A 21,327-nucleotide genomic window follows, 5' to 3' on the forward strand; every position below is an offset into this window, starting at 1 on the left:
ATGCTGGTACCCTTCTTAGGCTGTGATGCTCACGGTGGCTGAGTCCCTGGACCCTTGGGGGGAGGCAGGTGGCCTGGCCTGACCCATAACTTTGGTTTTCCTCCTGAGCACATCCATGCAAAGGCTTGAACGCCAGCTCCTGCCTGGCACCCAGGAGGGACTCTCAGGTGCCCTGGGTTGGGGCCCCGCCCACCTAGTTGTCGCACTGGGCAGCTCACATGCACGCCTGAGCGAGGCCCTCAGGAAGGTGTGCTCCCAGACTGTTACCTGCCAAGCCTGGGGGGCAGCCTGATGGGAGGCAGCCTGGAGCCTGTTCCCACCTGACTTGGTGCGTTAGGCTCTATCGAAGACCCCGAGGCCATGTCTGGCTCTGTGGGCCCCAGTCACAGACATGGTCTGACAAGGCAGGTGAGGGGGTGCCTGGGCCTCAAGGGCCATGCTGCCCCCCCCCCCCCCCGAATCTGCCCAGCCTCAGGTCCCCGCCTCCTCTCGTGGTGATGGAGTCAGGTGTAGAGGGCCTCCCTGGGCCGCTCTGCTCCCTCCCCTCCCCACCTCTCCTCTGCTCCCAGCCAGTGCTTCGAGAACAAGCAGGGTTCCTCGGCCAGGGGAGGCTCCAGCACGCCCGCCCGCGCTCCCCCAGTCCCCTCGTGGGGAGGTCTTGGGAAGGGCGCTCCTGTGTGTCCGTCCCACTGCCCCTTTCCAGGTCCTCGAATAAAGAATTGTGAGCACACACACGGGTCCTGTGGAGTCCGGTGCGCACGGCTAGGCTCTGACCATCGACCTTCCCTCTGAGGGGGCCACCACGGCCCAGACCTCTAGCCCCCTTCCCGGACCCATGTCCCTGGGGCCCACCCTGGGGGGTGGCGGGAGGAAACACACACAGGAGGCCACAGCGTAGAGTCTGTCGTTTATAGGTCTCTGCCAGTCTCGTCCGTCCGTCCGTCCGTCTGTCCGTGTGTGTGTATCTCTACTGAGGAGGTGAGGGAGACTCATGTAAAAATCCCAAATCCAATCCTGACTGAGCACGAGCAGTGCCGTCAGTCCCCGTGTGGCTGTCAGCCTTTGCTGCTGACCGGGGTCCACGCCTCGCCCCTCGGCCAGCCTTCCTCCTGGGGCCTCTAGGAGACAGTGGGGTCCTTGGCTTTGGGGGGCTCGGAGCCCGTCAGCAGGGAGATGGTGGGGTCATCTGTGTAGTCGTCCCCCTCCGAGAAGTAGGAGCCCTCCCCCAGCTCGAAGAGCACGGGCAGGTCGCTGCTCCCCATATCCACGGAGCCCGGGTCCACCAGGAACAGGGGTTGCGCCGTGTAGTGCACCAGCTGCTTCCCTGGGGGCGGGGCGGGGTCAGGGCACCGGCCGGAGGGCACATGGGCGGCAGGCAGGGGTTGGGGGCTCCACTCACCTGAGTCAGGGCTGCTGTTCTCAGCCTCAAGGGGCCTGGGCGGCTCCTGGGGGGAGAGAAGCTCCTGGATCTGCCAGGACAGGAGGGGGCGGAGTGAGGCCCCCCCGTCACCGCCCCCCCAGCCCCCACGCCTCTGCTGTCCCCGCCCTGCCTACGCACGCTGGCCAGGCTGCTGTCCAGGTCGGGCAGGCTCATGTCGGGCACGGTCACCGAGGGGCTGAACAGCTGCGGGGAAGGGAGGGCGGTCAGGCTGCGCCGGGGGCTGGGCGCGGGCGGGGACGGGGCAGGGCAGCGCTCACGTCCAGCAGCGCGCTCGTGTCCACGCTGAAGCCGTGGCTCGTCAGCATGGTCTGCAGGCTGTCCAGGTTGGAGTCCATGGCGTCCAAGTGCTCACTGAGCTCGGTCCTGGCCAGAGCGGGTGGGGCGGGTCAAGTGGAGCTCCAGGCACCCCCAGGCAGATGCCTTCCCCCCCCCCCCCCCCGGTGCCCACACACACCAGCCCGGGGGTGGGGTGGGGTGGGGGGGCTGCCCTCAGCTGCACCCCCCCAACCCGGGCCCCCGTCACGCCCTCCCTGGTGTGGGCCCGGGGCACGTGTATGGGAGGGTAGCTGAGGCCATGCGGGCTGGGCCGAGATGGCAGGAGGGCCCAGGAGGGGCTCAGTGCTCAGAATAGCTGGGGGCAGTTTTTCAGGCTCGATGAGGTCTTGCCTTTACACTGCAGGACCGGGGGGATGGGGCGAGGGAACCGTGGGCCGGCTACGCAGGGCTGGTCTCTGCCCTGGTGCGTGCTGGGAAGGAGGCGTGGGTCTGAAGGCGGTGGGCCACCTGGTGGACCTGCGCTACAGGACGGTGGCCTGGCTGGTCCTGGGAGGTGTCCACGGGGCCCAGCCCCGCCCTGAGAGGAAGCGGGTCAGCACAGCAGCTGGGACTCTGGCCGCATGGGTGGCAGCTGCCAGGCTGGGAGCCCCAGTTCTGTTGGTCAGTGACCTGGGGCACTGGCTTGGGCCCCAGAGCCTGGGGTAGGTGGCGGGCTGCCCCCTGCTGCAGAAGACCTGGGACACCTGTTCACCAGGCAGGGCCAAGTGCTCACGGCCAGGCCAGGGTCTGGTCCGAGGCTGGGGAGGGGCCTGAGCTCTGGCGGAGCCCTCCTCCCTCCCCAGTGGGGACGGCGCTAACCCTGGCTGGACTCGGCCATGCAGAGAGGAGGGGCAGGGGAAGAGGCGGGCGACCCCAGACATCTGTGGAGCGCGAGCCAAACTGCAAGATACAAAGACAAGAGCCCCCCGATTGCAGGTGGGGGCCGGTGGACTCCGTGCCCCCCGCCCTTGCTCGCCTGGCCTCTGGGGCGAGCCCTCTGCTGGCCAGCAGGACAGGGCAGCGGCCTGTCGCAGGAAGGGGTGACGGCAGCAGCCAGGGCAGCTCAGAGAGCAGGTGGAACAGGCCCGCGAGGCCACACACCCTTGGCTCCTGAGGCCGTGAGGACGTGGGACGAGCGAGCTCTGGGCTCAGGGCCAGATCTGCAGGCACCTCCCCGGCGACCCCGTGCCCGCAGCCTGACGACCTCCCTGCACCAGCCCCTCTTGGACGGTCCTGGCTGGAGGCCCGGCTGCGCTTCCAGAGGCCGCAGTGGAGGTGGGCGGGGGTGGCACTCACTTGTCCAGGCAGGCTACGCTGAGGCACTTCTCGGGGGCCGAGGCAGGTGGGGGCGAGGGTGAGGGGTGGCGGGCCCCTGCATCTGTGAGGGGGGCGGCGGGGGCAGGCTCGCTTTCCCGCAGGATGGAGTCGATGAGGGCGGTTGGGGACAGGGGTGTCTCCACAACGGAGGACGGGCGTCCGGGACTGGCCGCCTCCACCCGGGGGCTCCGAGGAGGGCTGGGGGGCTCCTCCTTGACGCGCACCAGGGGGCTGCCGGAGAGTGGCCTGCGTCCGGGGAGCACACGCGTCAGCAGCCGGCTCTGTGGGCGCCCCCGTTGCCCCCGCCCCGGCCGCTGGGAAAGAGGACGCGGCCCCCACCTCTCGTCTACGCTTCCGCCCGGGGAGGCCAAGGGGCTGCTGGGGGCCAGTTCGGTGATGTCGGAGATGATGGGTCCGGAGCTGGCCACGGCATCTGGGGAGTAGAGGCTGGAGCTGCTGTAGGCCGGGGAGGGAGCCTGCCATCGGAGGGAGGCGGCCTATGTGGCAGGAGCCGCAGCAGCGCCCACCCCTGCCCGGGCCAGCCCCGCGGCACCGCGCGCTCACCGAGTAGGGGCCCGGGCCGTGGACGTGCTGCAGGGAGTACTGCCGGCCGTACTTGGGCCCGGAATGTGCCGAGCTGCCGTCATTCAGCATCAGGGGGCTGCGGGGCGGGGCGGGGGAAGAGGTGGGGTCAGGCGCCTCCCCAGGGCCCCCAGCCACCCGCCACTCAGCCGAGAGGAGACAGGGAGGCCCAGGGCACCCCCCACGCCTCACATTTTCCTCTTCACCCCCAGGATCCGGTTCGACTGCACCAGGGAAATGAGGAACTGGATGAGCTGTGTGGGCAGCAGAAAGGCACAGTCAGCCCGGCCGGGGACGGGGCCCTACGGGCGCCCCCCAGGCCCGCCGCACACCTTGTTGACGACCTTCTGCTGCTGGGCGTGCTTCTGCCGCAGGCTGGCCACCTCCCGCCACAGGGCCTCGTTCTCGCTGGAACACATCGGGGCGGTCAGCTACCCCCCCGCGCCCCCTCCCGCGCCCTGGGCAGGTGTAGGGGCTGGGAGCCTGGCGGGAACGGGCACCGCGGCCCCTGTGCTCGGCTACGCCGCTGGGGGAGGACATACAGACGGTCTGGGTGGGGGGTCCGGTGGAGCGGGCTCCTAAGGCAAGGGCTGGGGGGCTTAGGCAGAACACAGGATCAGGGCCCCCCCAACCATCTCTGCCCCAACTGAACCTGAGGAGAGGGGGGAGGCCAGCCCAGCTCTCAGGCTGGAGAGTGGCCTATGGAGGTCATCCTGTGCCTTTGAGGGGCTCGGGGATGCTCCCCAGGCCTGGAAATGGCTCACGGGTGACTTTAAGGAATGGAAAGGGCCACCTGGGCACCATTTCCCCAACGGGGCAAACAGGGCTGTGAGCAGGCTATGGCCTGCCCTTCTAGTAAGCCAGCCCCCCGAGCGTGTCCTTGACACGGAACTGACCCCCTTGGCCTCACCTGGAGAGGCACCCGCGTCCCGGGAGGCCAAGTTCCCCCGGCCCCCTTCTGCACACGTCACACAGCCAGTGGCTTCTGCTGGACCCCAGTGTGAGCCCAGGAGCCTCTCCTGTGATGCCGGAGTCATGAGGCCCTGCCCCCTGGGCCGGTCTGAGGCCGCACACAGCTAAGCTGACGACAGGCACCCCAGGCTGTGGTTCCAGAGGTCCCCCCAGGTGCATAGGAAAAGGCTCAAGCCAGCCTTCTTGGGGGTCCTGGCTAAGGACAGGAGCACAGGACTGGTTATGTGGTAGCCAAACGTGCCCCAGGGCTGGGGACCAGCGGGACAGCCAACACCGTGAGAGCCGGGAAGAAACCCTCCACCCCAGCCTACAGGGTGCCCAGGCGGGAGGCAGCGGGAGGAGCCCAGCTCTGCCTGCTGGGGCAGGAAGCCGGTCAGACGCTGTCTCCCTCGGAGTGAGCACGAGTCCAAACCTAATCCTACATCCGCAGGGCAGAAGGCCTGGGCGCCTGTGTCACAGCTGTGGGAGGCGGGGCTGGTGGCAAGAGGCCAGCTCCCAGGCCTGCCCCTCTCCTGCCTGCTCCCTGCCCCCTCGTCCGGCCGCCTCCCCGCCCGTAGGCTGCGGCGCAGAACCTACTGCTTCATGGCCAGGAGTCTGGAGTCCATGCTCTCCTGCCTCCCCTTCATGAGCTGCACGTCGGTGAGCAGCTTGGTGACGCTGTCCTGGCGAGTCTTCATGTCCTCGCTCTTCAGCGTGGATACCTGGGTCCCCAAGGGGAACAGTCACTGGGGGGACCCCACCCCACTGCCCCCCGGACTGCGCCAAGGCCAAGGGGCTGGCGGTCCGGAGAGGGACCTTTGCTGTGGTGGCTGATGGGGGAACGGGCAAGGGCAGCCCAAGATGCACAAGCAGGAAGGGAGGGCCCGTCAGGAAAAGGCTCGGTGGAGCCAGACCAGAGCATCGGGCGGCCACCGAGCTGCCGTGGGCAGTGGACAGGCCCGCAGGACAGCGAGGGGACACGGCATCCCTGTCCCCTGGAGGAAGATCTGCGGAGGCCGGGAGGGAGGCCGGCTACTCACACTGGTCACTTTCCTCTTGATGTTCTCCAGGAGCTGCTCCTGGCCGCGCAGGAAGCACGGGTGCTGGAACTCAGTGTCGTCCCTCTCCGGCTTGACCAAGCCACCCTGCTCGATGTGGACCACCTTCCGGAAGCCGTCTGCACATGACGGGGTGGGGGCCGCTCTGCCTCAGGCTGGGGACCAGACCCCCAATGACAGCCCGGCCCCTGCCCTGCTAAGGGTCACCCAGAGCGTCCCAGAGCAGGGCTCTGCCTGGCGCAGTTTGGCCCCAGGAGAGGGGCAGGCCTGGGAGCCACCGGGTGGTCTGGGTCTAAGGGCGACCCCACTCCCCCAGGCGACACGCCCTCCCCAGCACGTGGTTTCACATCTTCCCTGAGGACTCGGGGCTCAGGCCCGCAGGATGCTGGCCGCTCAGAGCCATGGTGCAGGCGCCCCCCTTCCCCGGCTGCAGCCTGGGGCGTGGGTACTCACACATGTTGAGCTGGCGCACGAAGCTGGCCATGTTGTTGTGCTTGAAGTACTTGGGCAGCACCTCCTTGGCGAACTGGCCCTGGTCGAACACGTGGAAACTGTTCCCGCTCTGCTGGGAGACATGCCACCGAGTCACGCGGGAGGCTCGCTCCGGACAGCTGGGCTGCCTGTCAGCAGGGCGAGCCTGGTCCCGCTGCCCTGCACAGCCAGAGCGTGGAGGGACCCCATCACGGACGCCATCACAAACCCCGCCGCAGGCCTCCAGAGGTTCCCCAAACACAGAGCATTCCACACCCAGTCTCTAGGGAGCTTGTTCTTGCTTTCATCAGCGAACTTCGCCATGAGCAGCTCAGACCCCAGAACAAGGCGGCCAAGAGAAGGGGAGGCTGACCTGAGTCCCTAGGGAGGGAGACCCAGAGTTGTGTTCAGAACCGCAAGTCCATGCCTCTACGGGCGTCCGAGACCCCAGGGTCGCTACTTCGCGCCCTCCAACCCCTTTCAGACCTAAACCCAGGAGCTACCAGGAGGTTCAGGGCCCTGGAGCAGCGACAGAGTGGTGAGGGGAGCCCGGCCGGGGAGGGGTGTGAGCCCAAGAGAGACCTTGAGCACAGCTTCCCTGGCAGAGAGGGTGCCAGAGGGGCGCCCGAAAATAGAGAGAGCCTCGGGTGCCCAACAAGGGCAGGAGGCCGGCCTGTCCACACGCGCGGGCACACAGAAAGCAGCTCCGAGGTAAGCGCGTGAGGGGCGGAGAAGGCAGAGGGAGGCCCTCGGAGCACTCTCCTCCAACGTAGCAGCAGGAAAATTGCCCAAAATGTCAGAGGGACTTTTCCAGAACTCTCAAAGTCAGTCGAAGGGTTCTGGCAACATGAGGGAGCATTTATTCAAGAAGAGTGGTTCACTCGCAGGAGGGTCTGAGAGGCTGCTCTGCTCCCACCAGCCCTCCTGCAGCCGGGAAGTCCTGCAGCCGAGATCCCCAAACCCCAGCACCCTGAGAGCCACGCTGCGGGGTGCTGCTGGGGCTCCTTCGAGCCCCACTCCCAGAGGACTCTTATTTTACTGCTCTGACAGTCACCTGGGCGGTTCCACTTGCAAAGGTGTCTTTGCTTGACTTGACCCAAAACTCTGCCAATATAAAAAGGCTTTTCCCTAGGGATGCTTGTTGATAACACCAAGAGTGTATTTTAAAACTCTGTGACTGTCTAAGTCAGAGGGTAACAGTTAAAGCAAAAAACAAACTAACCAGAAAGTGTACAAGAAAGAGCTAGATGGGGCGCCTGGGTGGCTCAGTGGGTTAAAGCCGCTGCCTTCAGCTCAGGTCATTATCTCAGGGTTCTGGGATCGAGCCCCAGATTGGGCTCTCTGCTAGGCGGGGAGCCTGCTTCCTCCTCTCTCTCTGCCTGCCTCTCTGCCTACTTGTGATCTCTATCAGTCAAATAAATAAAATCTTTAAAAAAAAAAAAAAAAAAAGAAGAAAGAGCTGGAGAATGAGATACTTCTGAAAATCTCCAAAATATTCCTGGAAACCCAGAAGTCACATGCATGTGCAGGGCCGTGTGGAGAACCAGGGTAAGACCTAAAAACGCCCTAAGCTTGCGCCCCAGGCTGAGCTCAAGGGTCCCCAACGGCAGGCATACCCCAATACATACACAGAAACACCAAAGAATGGGGCAGTTATGGGTTCCAGGCATTAAAGGAAATTTCTACCCCCTTCGCTACAATGCTAACCAAGGAAAGACTTCAGTGGTCACAAACAACAAAGACAACACACTGCCCAGAATTAGTTCAGAAAACTCACAAGACAAATGACTACTAACAACTACAAGTAACGGTACCAGCCCTGGAGAGGGAAACTGATGTTCAGAGCTGAAAACACATGGCGTTACATGACCAGAAAGTCTCGTTTCCAACAACAACGACAACAAAAAACCTGCAAAGAAACGAGGCCCGGCCTATACACTGGGAAAAAAGCGATCAGCTGAAACCATTTCTGAGGGGGCTTAGAAGCTGGATTTATTACACAAAGATTTTAAATCAGCATTTCAGACACGTTCAAAGGCTAAAGTGAAACTGAGTCTGAAGAAATAAAGGCAAGCATGGGACACCTGGGTGGCTCAGTTGGTTGAGCGGCTGCCTTCAGCTCAGGTCATGATCCCAGGGTTCTGGGATCGAGTCCCACATCGGGCTCCTTGCTCAGCAGGGAACCTGCTTCTCCCTCTGCCTCTGCTGCCACTCGGTCTGCCTGTGCTCGCTCTCTTTCTCACTGACAAATAAATCTTAAAAAAAAAAAAGAAAGAAAGAAAGGAAAGCATGAGAATATCTCATCAAACAAAGAACATCAATAAAAATAAAAATCATAAATATAAAGCAAATCAGCAATTTCTGACTGAGAAAGCGTAATAACTCAGGCCTAAAGCTCACTAGAGGGGCTTGAGAGCAGATCTGAGCACAGACAAGGAGTCAGCACACATGAGGACAGGCCCACTGAGATCATCCAGTCAAAGAGAAGAGAAGACAGTGAAGAAAAACGGACAGTCTCAGAGACTGGGGGGTATTAGCCGGCACCAGCGCATGCACCATGGGGTCCCAGCAGGAGAGGAGAGGACAGAAGGAAGAAGGGCTGAAAACTTCTCAAATTTGAGGAAAACCATCCAGGAAGCTAAAGAAACCCCAAGCAGGGTGAACTCAGAGAGGGCCGTGTCTAGAAGCCTCGTCATCAAACTGCAGGACAGGAAGACCCAGAGAGGCCTCTGGAAGCCACAAGGGAGAACAGACTTCATGCGCAAGGGCGCCTGGAGAAGATTAACAGCTGATTTCTCATCGAAAGCCATGGAGGCCAGAGGCAGTGGGATGACAGTTAAAGGGGCTGAAAGAAAAAAACCCGTGAATCAAGAATTTTATATCCAGCAAAACCACCCTTTGAAAAGGAAGGAAAGATTTCTCCTTCTGGGATGTCAAGTGTGAGGAGATCTACTGAACCACTCCCAAGTGAAACAAAGGTTACTTAAATCTTTTTTTTTTTTTTTTAAGATTTTATTTATATATTTGACAGAGATCACAAGTAGGCAGAGAGGCAGGCAGAGAGAGAGGAGGAAGCAGGCTCTCTGTGGGGCTCGATCCCAGGACTCTGAGATCATGACCCGAGTTGAAAGCAGAGGCTTTCACCCACTGAGCCCCCCAGGTGCCCCCAATTTTTTAATTTTAATTTTTATTTATTTATTTGACAGACAGAGATCATAAGCAGGCAGAGAGGCAGATAGAGAGAGGAGGAAGCAGGCTCCCCACTGAGCAGAGAGCCCGATGCGGGGCTCGATCCCAGGACCCTGAGAACATGACCCGAGCTGAAGGCAGACGCTTTAACCCACTGAGCCACCCAGGCACCCCTAAATCTTTTAAAGTATCTGGAAATTGTCCTAAAAGCGTACAGCAAATGAAAACATTTATTCCAGAAACCCTACGAAGACCATGTAGGAACAGTGAGCTTGTGACACCTCAGCCGCAAGCCACTCCCTTCCTACTCCAGTTCACCTTGACTGACACTACACCCTGGGAGGGCACAGCTGGGAAGCTGGCAGTCCCTCTGCTCCGTTTCCAGTCAAGGTTTACTGTATTTCACTGAGAGGGGAAGGCCACCAGGATTTCTCATGCTGTCTAGGTAAAGAGGCTAAATTCCCGGTGATTGCAACCAAGAGTTTGGGGAGGGGTCTTCTCCATTTTGCCCCCATCCAAATAATGCAGGCTGTACCCCAGGCATGGGAGGTTGAGCATATGGAACCCCTGACAGTCCTACCTCCAGCCAGCATGCGGGGCATAGCATCCGTGCTGGGGGAGGCCGCTGCCCTGCCCAGTGCCCGGAGCACTGGCTCAGAAGGCCCCAGGAGAAAGGCAGTCCAAAGGAAAGAGAGCTCTGAAGGTTTCCCCCAACAAACTCACTTTATGTGAAACAAAGTGTAGAAAGCTCAAGCCTAAGGCTGCTCTTGAGAACAGCACAGCTCTAAGAGTCACAAGCTCAAGGGACACCTGGGTGACTCGGCTGAGCATCTGTCTGACTCTTGATTTCATCTCAGATCATGACTGTAGGGTTGTTGGATCAAGCCCCATGGCAGGCTCCCTGCTCAGTAGGACGTCTGCTGGAGATTCTCCCTCTCCCTCCATGCCTCCCCAAATCTCGCACACATGCTCCCTCTTTCTTGTAGATAAATAACTCTTCAAACAACAAACAAAAAACAAAGGAGAGAAACAAACTCAACCACAACCAGCTTGTTCCCACAGGCTAAGAGCCCTCGCAGGTCTGAGCAAACCTCAGACAGACCTGAAAGGCTGCACTGCGAGAATGTAATTGGACCAGACTGTTGGACAGTCTGTGTCCTGTGGTACCATCAGAACCAACGGAACAATCAGGCGGAGCATGGAGCCTACGGTCTGGGTGTACTACCCCCCAACACAGTGAACCCACACAGAGACTAGAGAGGAAACAGACCTTACTAACCTACAAGCCCGCAAGCCTCAAAAACAAGCACAGGAGCGGTGGGGGTGCGGGTGGGGGTGGGCGTCCAGGAGTACTGCACGGCCCAAAATGTGCTTTACCAACAAAATGAGACATGTAAATAGCAACATATGACCATGCACAAGGGAGAAGAGAGAAGAGGTAACAGAAACAGCCCGTGAGAGACAAGACATCAGATTTAACCAAGACTTCAAACAACACGTTGTAAGTATGTTTAGAGAATTAAAGAAAATCATAAAGTCGAGGAAGATGAGGGGACTGTGCCTCACTAAAGGGGGAGGAAGAGTAAAGAGACTGGAAGCACAGAGCAGAGTCAGACAGAAATTCCCAAGTTCAGCAGCACAACAACCAAGATGAGACACTTCCCAGAAGGGCCCAAGAGTGCACGGAACTGGCAGGAGAAACAGTAGGCAGACTGGACAATGGATGGAGACTACGACAGCAGCAGGCCAGAGAGAACACAGTACAGAGAACCTGTAAAGGGGCTCAAGAGACGCTTGAGCTCCTGAACGGAGCCTCAGAGACGCTTGGGGCCCCTTCAGCTGCACCAACACCTGTGTAAATGGAGCACCATGAGGAAGGCCCGGGACAAGGATCCCGGGAGATAAGGGAGAACTTCCCAATTGCGTTTTTTTTTTTTTTTTTTTTTTTTAATTTGAGAGAGAGACAGAGAGAGCATGAGCGAGGAGAAGGTCAGAGGGAGAAGCAGACTCCCCGTGGAGCTGGGAGCCCGATGCGGGACTCGATCTCGGGCCTCCGGGATCATGACCTGAGCCGAAGGCAGTCGTCCAACCAACTGAGCCACCCAGGCGTTCCCTTCCCAATTACACTTTTAAAAAAGTCCACGAACATGGTATGCCATCCCGTCAACTTGGTTTCTTTCCTAAGTGTTTTTATTATTCTTAAGTCTTGACATGACGATCCCTGCATGTTTTACCAGACTTCTCTGTAAGAACTCTTCCCCCTCCCCTGAACAGTTGTAAACGAAGTTTAAAAAAACAAAAACAAAACAAAAACCTACTTCCTGTCATTCATTAGAAATGCAATTGATGGGGCGCCTGAGTGGCTCAGTGGGTTGAGCGTCTGCCTTCGGCTCAGGTCATGATTCCAGGGTCCTGGGATCGAGCACCGCATCGGGCTCCCTGCTCAGTGGGGAACCTGCTTCTCCCTCTACTCCTCCCCCCTCCTTATGCATGTGGTATCTTTCTCTCAAATCTTGAAAAAAAAATACAATTTATTTTTGTGTGTTGACCTTGTATCTAGTGATGTTGCAAAACTCATTAATGATTAAAAATCATTAGTTGGAGGAGTATTTTTTTTTTAAGTTTTGGGAAAAAATAGATTTTTTAGATTTTATTTGACAGAGAGGCAGCCAGAGAGAGAACACAAGCAGGGGGAGTGGGGGAGGGAGAAGCAGGCTCCCCGCTGAGCAGAGAGCCCGATGTGGGGCTCAATCCCAGGACCCTGAGATCATGACCTGAGCCGAAGGCAGAGGTTTAACTCATGAGCCACCCAGGCGCCTCTTGTCTAACTTTTTAAAAGTTTATTTAATTTTAAGTAATCTCTACACCCAACGTGGGGCTTATGCCAGGGTTGTTCTTTGTGACCAGGATTCAACAGGTGTGACGGTATTTGAGAACAGGTTGCAGACATCACCTGGGGCTCTTGCTGTCTTGGATCCCTTGCTCTGAGAGAAGCAGGCCGACCTGCTGTAGCAGCCCTAAGGAGAAGCTCACGTGGTGAGGAATCAAAGCCTCCTGCCAAAAGCTACTTGTCACAAAACACCTGAGTGAACCTGGAGGCGGGTCGCTCTTCCCCAAGTGAGTCCTGCAACGACCACACCCTGTGTGCGGGCCGCGAGTTCCTGTCGGCCTGGGACTCTCAGGGACTGCGGAACGCTTCTTGTTTTAAGCAGTTAAGTTTTAAGATATTTGGTTACACAGCAATCGGCAATACAACCACTAAATATCTGTGCATGTGTTTTAAAGATTTATTTATCTATTTAAGCGTCGGGGGTGGGGTGCACAAGAAGGAGACTCCCAAGCAGACTCCTCACTAAGTGCAGAGCCCGATGCGGGGCTTGATCTCATGACCCTGAGATCGTGGCCTGAACCGGGATCAAGAGTCAGACACTTAACCACTCATGTGCCTCTTTGTGTCTTTTTTTGAGGCCACTGCAAACACCTCCATTTTCAACAGTTCATTGCTAGTGTGCAGAACTAGATTCAGTTTTTGTATACTACCCTCAAACTCCGTGGCCTCACCAAACTCATTTATGAGTTCTAGCAACTTTTTCTGGTAGATGTCTTGGGACTTTCTAAGTCAATGATGGTGTTTCCTATAAATGGAGACAGTGTGACATCTCACCTTCCAATTTTGTGGTCTTTTATTTCCTTATTTGCTATATCGCCCGACCAGCGGATCACACACACTGTTAAAGAGGAGCAGTAGGAACGGACTTCCCAGCCTTCTCGTCCAGTGTTGGGGGAAATGCCCGCCCTGTCACCTTTAAATACAACACCACGTGTAGGTTTCTGCAGGTGTTTTTGCGGGCTGAGGAACTGCCCTCACGAGTCTGCTGAGCGGTCATCGTGAAGTGCGGGTCAAGTCTGTCCAGCGTTTCTCGTTACGCTGTCGAGACGGTCGTGCTGTCTTTCTTCCCTCCCCACTGACGCACTTCCGCTGTGCTCCGAAAGCTGACCAGACTCCCGTCTACGGAGCTGCCCTCTGGCCTCAAGCCTCAGTGTTGCTGAGAAGTCAGAATCGTTCTATGTCCCTTTGTGCAATTCCCTTTCTTTTTTCTGGCTGCTTTGAAGATTTTCTCTTTATCCCCTGTTTTTAGCAACCTGACAGTGACATGACCTGGTACACTTTCTTGTGCTTACCCTTCCTGGAGTTCTTGGAAGTCTTGGAACCACAGGTTCGCAGCTTTCCAAAAATCTGCATGGTTATGTCTAAGCATTCCCTCCCCCTTTATATAGGAAATCCGCTTCTGTGTCGTCAGGCTGTGTGTTGTCGTCCCCACGAGGCTCTGTTCAGCGTCTGCCGTCTCGTCTTCTCTGGACAGCGCTGCGAGCAGTTTCTCCGATCAGTCTAGTTCAGTCATCTTTCCTTCTGCGGTAGCTGGGCTGCGGCTGACCCCTGCACCGACTTACACAAATCAGCTTGGGAATTGAGAGCGACTTCAGATCTGCGGTAGCACTGGGGAGAGCTCTCATACCTGCGCACCATTAACGCTGTGCACCTGTCGCAGGTAATGAATCTGCAGCCAGGCTTCCCCTGCTATCTGAAAGCAGAGTTCCTATGGAATCTTTTGTAAGATGAAATTCCTAAAGCAAACAATGACCGTTACTGAATATGGAAAATTCCACAGTACTCCCACACCCCAGAGTAATCTCTCCGTTAGCTGAGACAGGCACGGATGCAGGTGTCTCTTTTAAAAGCAGGATGGCTTCACACGAACTTCCAAAAAAGGGGCATGCCTGGGCCTTATTAACTAAAGTCCCTATTTTATTCAGATCTCTTTAGTTTTTGCCTTCTGTCCTTCTGTCCCAGGACACCACCCAAGGGGCTACACTACACTGGGTTGTCAAGCCTCCTCACTCTCCTCTCGCAGAGTCAGTCTCTCAGACTGTCCTGCTTTCTGTGGACCCTGACGGTTTTAAGGAGCACCAGGCCAGCGTCCGCAGACGGTCCCTCAATTTCGACTCGTCCTGTCTTTTCCTCATGACTAGTTGAAATTATGTAAGCGTCTGGAGGAAGGCCACAGAGGTTAAGTGCTCTTCTCATCTTGGCAGGCGAGGACGCGCACCGAGAGGCCACATCTCTCAGGTGTCCCCACCACAGTCGCCCCCACCCGTCCCCACTGTGCTTCTCGGAAGAAAGCCACGTGCAGGTGGGGAGATGTGCGGCGCCTCGCCGAAGCGGGGATTTCCACGAACAGTGGGGAGCCCTTCTGCACGGACACTTGTTCTATGACATTTTCTCTGTCTTCACGGGCTTGCTTTACCTCTCGGAGCACTCAGAAGACTTTTACAATTGCTTTAATGACTTTGTGGGCTAGTCTCATCATCCCTGGGAACCCTGCTGCGACTCTCCCCTTCTCGGTCACAGGATGCACTCCCCACCTGACTCATCTGTCCACTCTGGTAGGGCCCCTGACACGAGGGTCTTTATGTCGTGTTTGGGTTTTGCGGTTTCCTCCTGAGAGTGTCTGTGTGGCTCAGTCTGATCCTTGCATGGCTTCTCTTTAAACTCGATGATGCCGCATTTGGGGCCGATTTTCTTAATTCAGTCACAGCTCCAAGCTCTGGCTCGTTCCGTCTCTGCTGAGTGATCTGCAAGCTGAGTGTGATTCTTCCGCTCCGGCTGTGAACTCAGGATAACTCGAGGCCCTCTGTGAGCTCTCCTCAGTAGCTGTTCCTTCTCTGGAAAGTTCTCAGGCTAGCTTCACAGGTCTCGTTGCACCGGCAGGCGGAACCAGTCGTCTGTCGGAGGCCCAGAGGGGCTCGCGTGCAGACTCCTGGACCTCTCCCGTCCCTGGTGCCGGGCCTGGTAAACTCCAGCTGCACCAGCTTTTCCCAAGTCTGGGCTCTTAGTCTGAAAACTGCCTCTGGACACAAAGTCTGGGCACCCGTGTGGCTTACCTGTCCCTCCTGTTTTCAATCCTGAACATTGTTCAAGGGTGAAGCCACACTAAGTGTGTCCCATAAGCCCTACTTAAGGGCCATCAGGGGTTTCAGAGGTTTCCTGGTGAATCCATCACAGGAGGTCTTAGCTTTCCCTGGGCATAATCAAAGCCTGTGATCAGAAATGCGGAAGAAGCAGGAAGAAGTGAGTGCCCTGCCGCTGGCTGCTGGGCCCTGCCCTAATCCGGACATGCACTTCTCTTTCCTTCTTTCCTTCCTTCTTTTTTCTTTCTTTTTAAAGTAAACTCTTCACCCAGCATAGGGCTCGAACCCACAGCCTCCAGGCCCAGAGGTGCATGCTCGACCCTGAGCCGGCTGTTCGGGATGCGCTTCTTCGCAGCTACCAAGTCTGAAGCCTCTGGCCTTACTTTTTCTTTTCTTTTTTTTTTTTTTTTAAGATTTTATTTATTTGACAGACAGAGATCACAAGCAGGCAGAGAGGCAGGCAGAGAGAGAGGAGGAAGCAGGCTCCCCGCAGAGCAGAGAGCCCGATGCGGGGCTCGATCCCAGGACCCTGAGACCATGACCTGAGCCGAAGGCAGAGGCTTAACCCACTGAGCCACCCAGGCGCCCCGTCCGGCCTTACTTTTGACGCCACCTGGACCAACCTAAAATGAGTCAAAAATTCTGCAGGCAGGTAGGTGTTTTACGGAGATGGTTTCTGTCGTTGAGTATTTTCTCAAAGGGTCCCACGACCTCAGAGGGTTAGTAACCCCCGAATTCCACGAGGGGAACCAGCTGCACTCTGCCCAGAACACTTTGCTCCCCCCATGTCAATCCGAAGACTAGTCGGCGTGAGGCGCTCTAGTCTCCTGATTGCGGCCGGCAGACCGCACTGTAGGGCCCGCCACCCGGGCGTTTGGAGCAGGGCGTGTGCGGCCACCGCAGTGGAGAAGTCCAGGCTGCAGGGGGAGGTGACAGGGTGTGTGAGCTCCCGCGAGGAAGCGAGGCTCCCTCCTCCTCCTCTCCCATCCTGGTTTTGTCCTTATCTGCGTCTGAGGCCGTCCGCACTGTCCTGTCCTGTTTTCCTCTCAGCGCACGTTAACGGTCGTGAGTTCCCGCGACACAGGCACCGACACAGCCCTCATCTCTGGCCGCGGGCACCCTGCGCTCAGACCTCCAAGCCCGGGAGCCGAAGCAGGCTGGTGGCTTTCAGGGTCAGGAGGGGAGGGGTCTGTGGTGGCCGCTGCTATCCCGCCAGGACTGGGAAGCATGTCACCTGTGAAGACAGCCCCACTCCGCCGGGGAGGGGGCCTTGCAACCAGAGCTGCAGGCTCCAGGGCCCACGGACTGTGAGGTCTCTGGCCTAGCCCCACACCATACACGATGGAAGCTCTTTGCACATTCTGGAGTGGGTCTGTCCCACTGCCGCCTTCCAGGTCCTCGAATAAAGAATTATGAGCACATACATGGGTCCTGTGGAGTCCGGTGCGCACGGCTAGGCTCTGGCCTCTCTGAGGAGGCCACCACGGCCCAGACCTCCAGCCCCCTTCCTGGACCCATGTCCCCGGGGTCGACCTCACCCCCTACGGGGTGGCGGGAGGAAACAGATTCGGGAGACCACAGCGTAGAGTCTGTCATTTATAGGTCTCTGCCAGTCTCGTCCATCCGTCCGTCCATCTGCATGTATCTCTACGAAGGGGTGAGGGGGCTCATGTAAAAATCCCAAATCCAATCCTGACCAACCACGTGCAGTGCTGTGGGGCTGGGGTCTAACTGACAAAACAGGTGGGGGTAAGCAGCATCTTGACCCTGTAGGCGTTGGTGGGGCTCCCCTGCTGCCCCCAGGAAATCTGGAGTCCCTGGCAAGGGCAGACAGGGAAACAGCTGCTCGTCATCAGAAAGATGGTGGATTGGGGCACCCGGGTGGCTCAGTGGGTTAAGCCTCTGCCTTTGGCTCAGGTCATGATCTCAGGGTCCTGGGATGGAGTCCTGCATCGGGCTCTCTGCTCAGCAGGGAGCCTGCTTCCTCCTCTCTCTGCCTGCCTCTCTGCCTGCTTGTGATCTCTGTCTTTCAAATAAACAGACGCTCCCTGGTAGTCTAGTGGTTAGGATTCGTCGCTCTCAAATAAATAAATAAAATCTTAAAAAAAAAAAGAAGATGGTGGATTCAGGTCTGGCTTAACCAATCTCCAGCTTTCTCTGTTCAGTTTCCTGATGTCTTTGAGACTCAATTTTTTCTTTCTTTTTTCTAAAGATTTTATTCACCCACTCATGATAGAGAGAGAGAGAAGCAGAGGGAGAAGCAGGCTCCCCACTGAGCAGGGAGCCCAATGCGGGACTTGATCCCCATGCCCTGGGATCACAACCTGAGCCAAAACCAGAGGCTTAACGGACTGAGCCATCTGGGGGCCCGAGACTCAGTTTTCCTATCTGCAGAATGGCCAACTGTCACCTCCTTGCACGGCCCTGGATGGAGAAGTGACACACAAGAAGGCACAGCCTCCTGCTGCAGGGGAGGTCTGAAGGAGCACAGCTGGGCTACTGTTCGGCAGAGGCAATTGTGTGCTTCCGGGAGGCCCTGCAGCCCACTGCCCAGCCTGCCACTAGGGAGCGGTAACCTGTGGTGCTCCTTCAAAATTTTGGCTTAGATGACAGAGCCCTAAGGGCAGGATCCAGAGGGCCTGCTGGGTCCTGCCAGCTAGCTGTCTGAGAAGGAGCTCAGCAGGCTGGGGGGAGGAGCGGGGGCTCACCTGGCTCTCAGTGTCCCTGCCTGTCGTGGGAACTCTGGAAATGGCCCATAGCCAGCTCTGAGTGTACCAGTGTGACCGGGGCAATTCAAGGGGTTTCTCAGGTAGCTGATGAGCTAACTGCAGGAAGTGCCGTGCCCCCAACTCCCCACCCTGAGACCCAGCCCCTCCAGGGTGACCTCTGACCACTGCACGTACAAGGGCTACCTGGGACAGGCCCTGGCCTTGGTGACCTCCAGCTCCTCGGTGTCTGCTCCACACAGTCCTATTAGTTGCACTCTGGCTCCCGAAGAAAACGGAACTGCACTGATCAGGCTGGGCGAGAGTGGGGCCAGAAAAGCGCCAAAGCCCCAAATTTAAGAAGCCCCTCCCTCCAGCCCCCTGGCCTCCAAGAGGCCCTAAAAATAAGTGCGTCCTTAAACTCTGCCATCAGGCACCTCCCAGGCTCATCTGGCCCTGATCCCTAGGCCAGAAAGGCCTGATTCATGGACAGTCCCAGTGGGCGTGGGAGGCACAGGGTGTAGGTCAGGGGAGCTGTGGCACACCCTTAGGCTGTGCTCATGGTGGCCAAGTTCCCTCCTGGCAGCAGCAGGAGCTGCAGGGTCCTGTAGGAGCTGTCTGGGGGGCAGCTGCATCTCTAAAGACCCTTGCTTATTCAGTGAGATGCCATGCCCAGTGCATCTTCGACTGTGAGGGTCTGAGGGTCAGTAAGCCAACACAACTCTCTGGGGCAGCAACCTGTGGTCTGTCCCTCAGGCTGGGCAGGGGAAGCTCAACAGCCTCGGGAGTGGGAGGCGGCCCCACTGGCTGGAGGGTTTCTGGGGCCGGACCCCTGCCCCACCTTACTCAGCCTTGAGAATCAGCCAGCATACCTCTGACTGCCCCTTATCCCCTAGGTCAGACATAGTGTTTCTTTTTTCTTTCTTTCTTTCTTTCTTTTTTTTTTTTTTTTAAGATTTTATTTATTTATTTGTCATAGAGAGAGGGAGAGAGAGCGAGCACAGGCAGACAGAGAGACAGAGTGGCAGGCAGAGACAGAGGGGGAAGCAGGCTCCCTGCTGAGCAAGGAGCCCGATATGGGACTCAATCCCAGGACGCCGGGATCGTGACCTGAGCCGAAGGCAGCTGCTTAACCAGCTGAGCCACCCAGGTGTCCCAGACATAGTGTTTCTCCTGGTAGAACTGTGAGAAAACTTCCAACACGAAGGGGAAGACACCAAAAGTAAGCACGTCAGAGCTTTCTAAGGCCTCTGAGAGCCAGACTCTAGGCCACAAGTCTGCAGAAGACCCAGTCTGGACTTTTTTGGTAGAAGCCAAGGTACAGAACCATCTCCTGCCTCTGAGCCAGGCAGCTCTCCAGGACCCTGCCCAGCCTGGGAAGGGCTTCCTTCCACTACTGAGCTACTGTGCGGTTTCTGGGTTCATTGTTAGTCCCAGCCCTACCACTATGTCCTGCTTGACCTGCATATAGACCGGGAAGGGTCAAATACTCGTGCTCCAGCCAGCCAGTTCCCCATCCCCCTCTCTCCCCTGAATCTGATTCCCTCCCACCTGCCGCCCCACACCAACAGGGTTCATGGGCAGCCACTGTAAGTGAAAGCTGTCAGGTCTGACTGTTCCTGTTCAAAGGCCTTGCCCAGAACACAGGCTGCAGGTCCTGGAGAGTAACCTGGTGCCACCTCACCCACATGCCTAACAGTCTGTAAGCAGAAAAGCAAGCAGATTAAGGGGCACCCTAGCAGGTGGGTGGGATGATCACCCTAGCAGAATCAGGCTTGGAATATCCCAGGGCATCTCTGACCCCCCTCCTTGATTAGGGGAAGGAAAAAGAGGCAGGAGGAAGGTAAAGGAAGCCAGAAATGTGGGGTCACGTGCTCCGGCTAGAGAACTCTGAGGTCTGGGAAGAGGGGCGGCGGCGACTCCGCAGCGTGTGGGAAAGCACGCTCCTCCTCTTCAGGGTCCTGGCCCGTCATCCCAGAAACAGGGAGTGCCCACACATCTAAGTCACTGAGACTGACAAAGGGTCCCCACTCAGAACGCTGGTGAGACCCAGTCTCTTCATCTCCAGTCTTCAGGCAGAGCAGGGCTTGGGCAAACAGACAACCCAGGAGTTAGCTTCAGCCTAAACATTTCTTCATTCCTAACGGCTTAAGAGCACGAAAGGGAAGTGCTTAGCAAAGTCTGAGAAAGCCAGCGCTCCGGCCCCCAAGAGGTCAAACATATCTGAGGCACCCACAGGCTCTGCGTGACCAGGGTGGCCGTCCTTCAGGTCACCCATTTGCCAGCGCCGGGGTTCGGCTCTGGCCTTCCCCAAACAGGACACCGCGGGATGGGGAACAGCAGATTCCGATATTCAACGCCAAACACTCCCTGATTTACCTCGGCAAAGCCGGAGCTGTCCGGTCTTGCACGGTCAAACCTTGTAAACAAGCCTGCTGCCAGGCAACTGAAGACAGGGGCGGGATAAAGACGCCCTGCGAGGCCCGAAAAACAAAGCCGCTCGGGGGAAACCCGGCTTCAGCATCCCTGGGCAGGGGTTCGCGACCCACTTGAACTTTATGACGTTTTACTTTCTGTTTTCCTTCCTTTCGCCTTTGCACGGGAGCAACGCCCTCCAGCCCGCGCGCCACGTCCCGGTGTCCCAAAAGCTGCCGCCACAGCACCCCGGGAACTCTTCGGGGAAGATCCAGAGGGTCAGCCGGGCACAATGATCGCCAGCGAGCCCCGGGGCCGCGCCAAGGCCCGGCACACTTCCGCGACCGGCCGACAGTTAGCGAAAGACCGCGGCGGCCCTTCCTCCCCAGCCCGGGGACACTCGGCGCGGCCGGGCCGACGCGAGCGAGCCCCGCACGCTTTCCCGGCGAACCCCGCCCTGAGTCCCGCCTCCGCGTCCCACTCCTCCGGGGACTGGCCCCGGCCCCTCACCGGGCTCCAGCAGATAAGCGCGTCGGTGTCCGGGTCGCTCACGAGGGTCCACAGCTTGGTCAGGAAGGCCGGGACGTTGCTGGGCCCCGCCGCGCCGGGGCCCACGGGCAGATCCATACCGGGCTCCGCGGGGAGAAGCGGAGAGGACGACCGCGAAAGGGGGCCGAGGGCCGGGCTAGTGCCGCCGACGCGCCTGCCGCCGGGGGGGCGCCACCGCCGCCGCCCGCTGCGCACACACGGCCCCGCGGCCTAGCATGGCCGCAGCCATCTTGCGACGGGCGCGCTACCGCCGGCGCCGCCCGCTCGCGTCGGCCGGGCGCGCGCACGCCGGCCCCGCCCTGTTCGTCCCGTCCGCCCCGCCCCCTCCTGCGCCTCTGCCGCCGTGCGCCTGCGCCTGCTAGCC

General features: G+C 58.3%; 1 protein-coding gene across 7 annotated transcripts; it reads right to left on the reverse strand.

Moving 5' to 3' along the window:
* Nucleotides 1-895: 895 nt before the first annotated feature.
* Nucleotides 896-21,222, reverse strand: HSF1 (heat shock transcription factor 1). 7 transcript variants are annotated; one of them, XM_059165473.1, is made up of 14 exons: nt 20,925-21,222; nt 6,118-6,229; nt 5,647-5,783; nt 5,204-5,328; nt 3,988-4,063; nt 3,848-3,909; nt 3,638-3,734; nt 3,413-3,549; nt 3,053-3,319; nt 2,576-2,656; nt 1,699-1,804; nt 1,559-1,624; nt 1,400-1,445; nt 896-1,324 (listed from the first exon to the last, which is right to left on the reverse strand). In XM_059165473.1, exons 1-14 carry the CDS (start codon nt 21,039-21,041, stop codon nt 1,119-1,121), a joined length of 1,635 nt encoding a protein of 544 aa, XP_059021456.1. In that variant the 5' UTR covers nt 21,042-21,222; the 3' UTR covers nt 896-1,118. The 7 variants fall into 7 exon arrangements, with proteins under 7 accessions (XP_059021456.1, XP_059021455.1, XP_059021454.1 ...); XM_059165472.1 differs by having other exon boundaries at nt 1,400-1,469; nt 6,118-6,226; nt 20,925-21,221; XM_059165471.1 differs by having other exon boundaries at nt 1,400-1,469; nt 20,925-21,221.
* Nucleotides 21,223-21,327: the final 105 nt, after the last annotated feature.

The sequence above is a fragment of the Mustela lutreola genome, chromosome 3, assembly GCF_030435805.1.
Source record: "Mustela lutreola isolate mMusLut2 chromosome 3, mMusLut2.pri, whole genome shotgun sequence".
NCBI lineage: Eukaryota > Metazoa > Chordata > Mammalia > Carnivora > Mustelidae > Mustela > Mustela lutreola.

What these genes read in the sequence shown, in the direction of transcription:
- HSF1 (XM_059165471.1), bottom strand. Translation starts at nt 21,041, where the DNA reads ATGGATCTGCCCGTGGGCCCCGGCGCGGCGGGGCCCAGCAACGTCCCG. An exon ending in AGCGTAGCCTGCCTGGACAA is followed by an intron (nt 2,657 to 3,052) that starts GTGAGTGCCACC and finishes TGTATCTTGCAG; the next exon opens with TTTGGCTCGCGCTCCACAGA. An exon ending in GAACAGCAGCCCTGACTCAG is followed by an intron (nt 1,325 to 1,399) that starts GTGAGTGGAGCC and finishes CCCCGCCCCCAG; the next exon opens with GGAAGCAGCTGGTGCACTAC.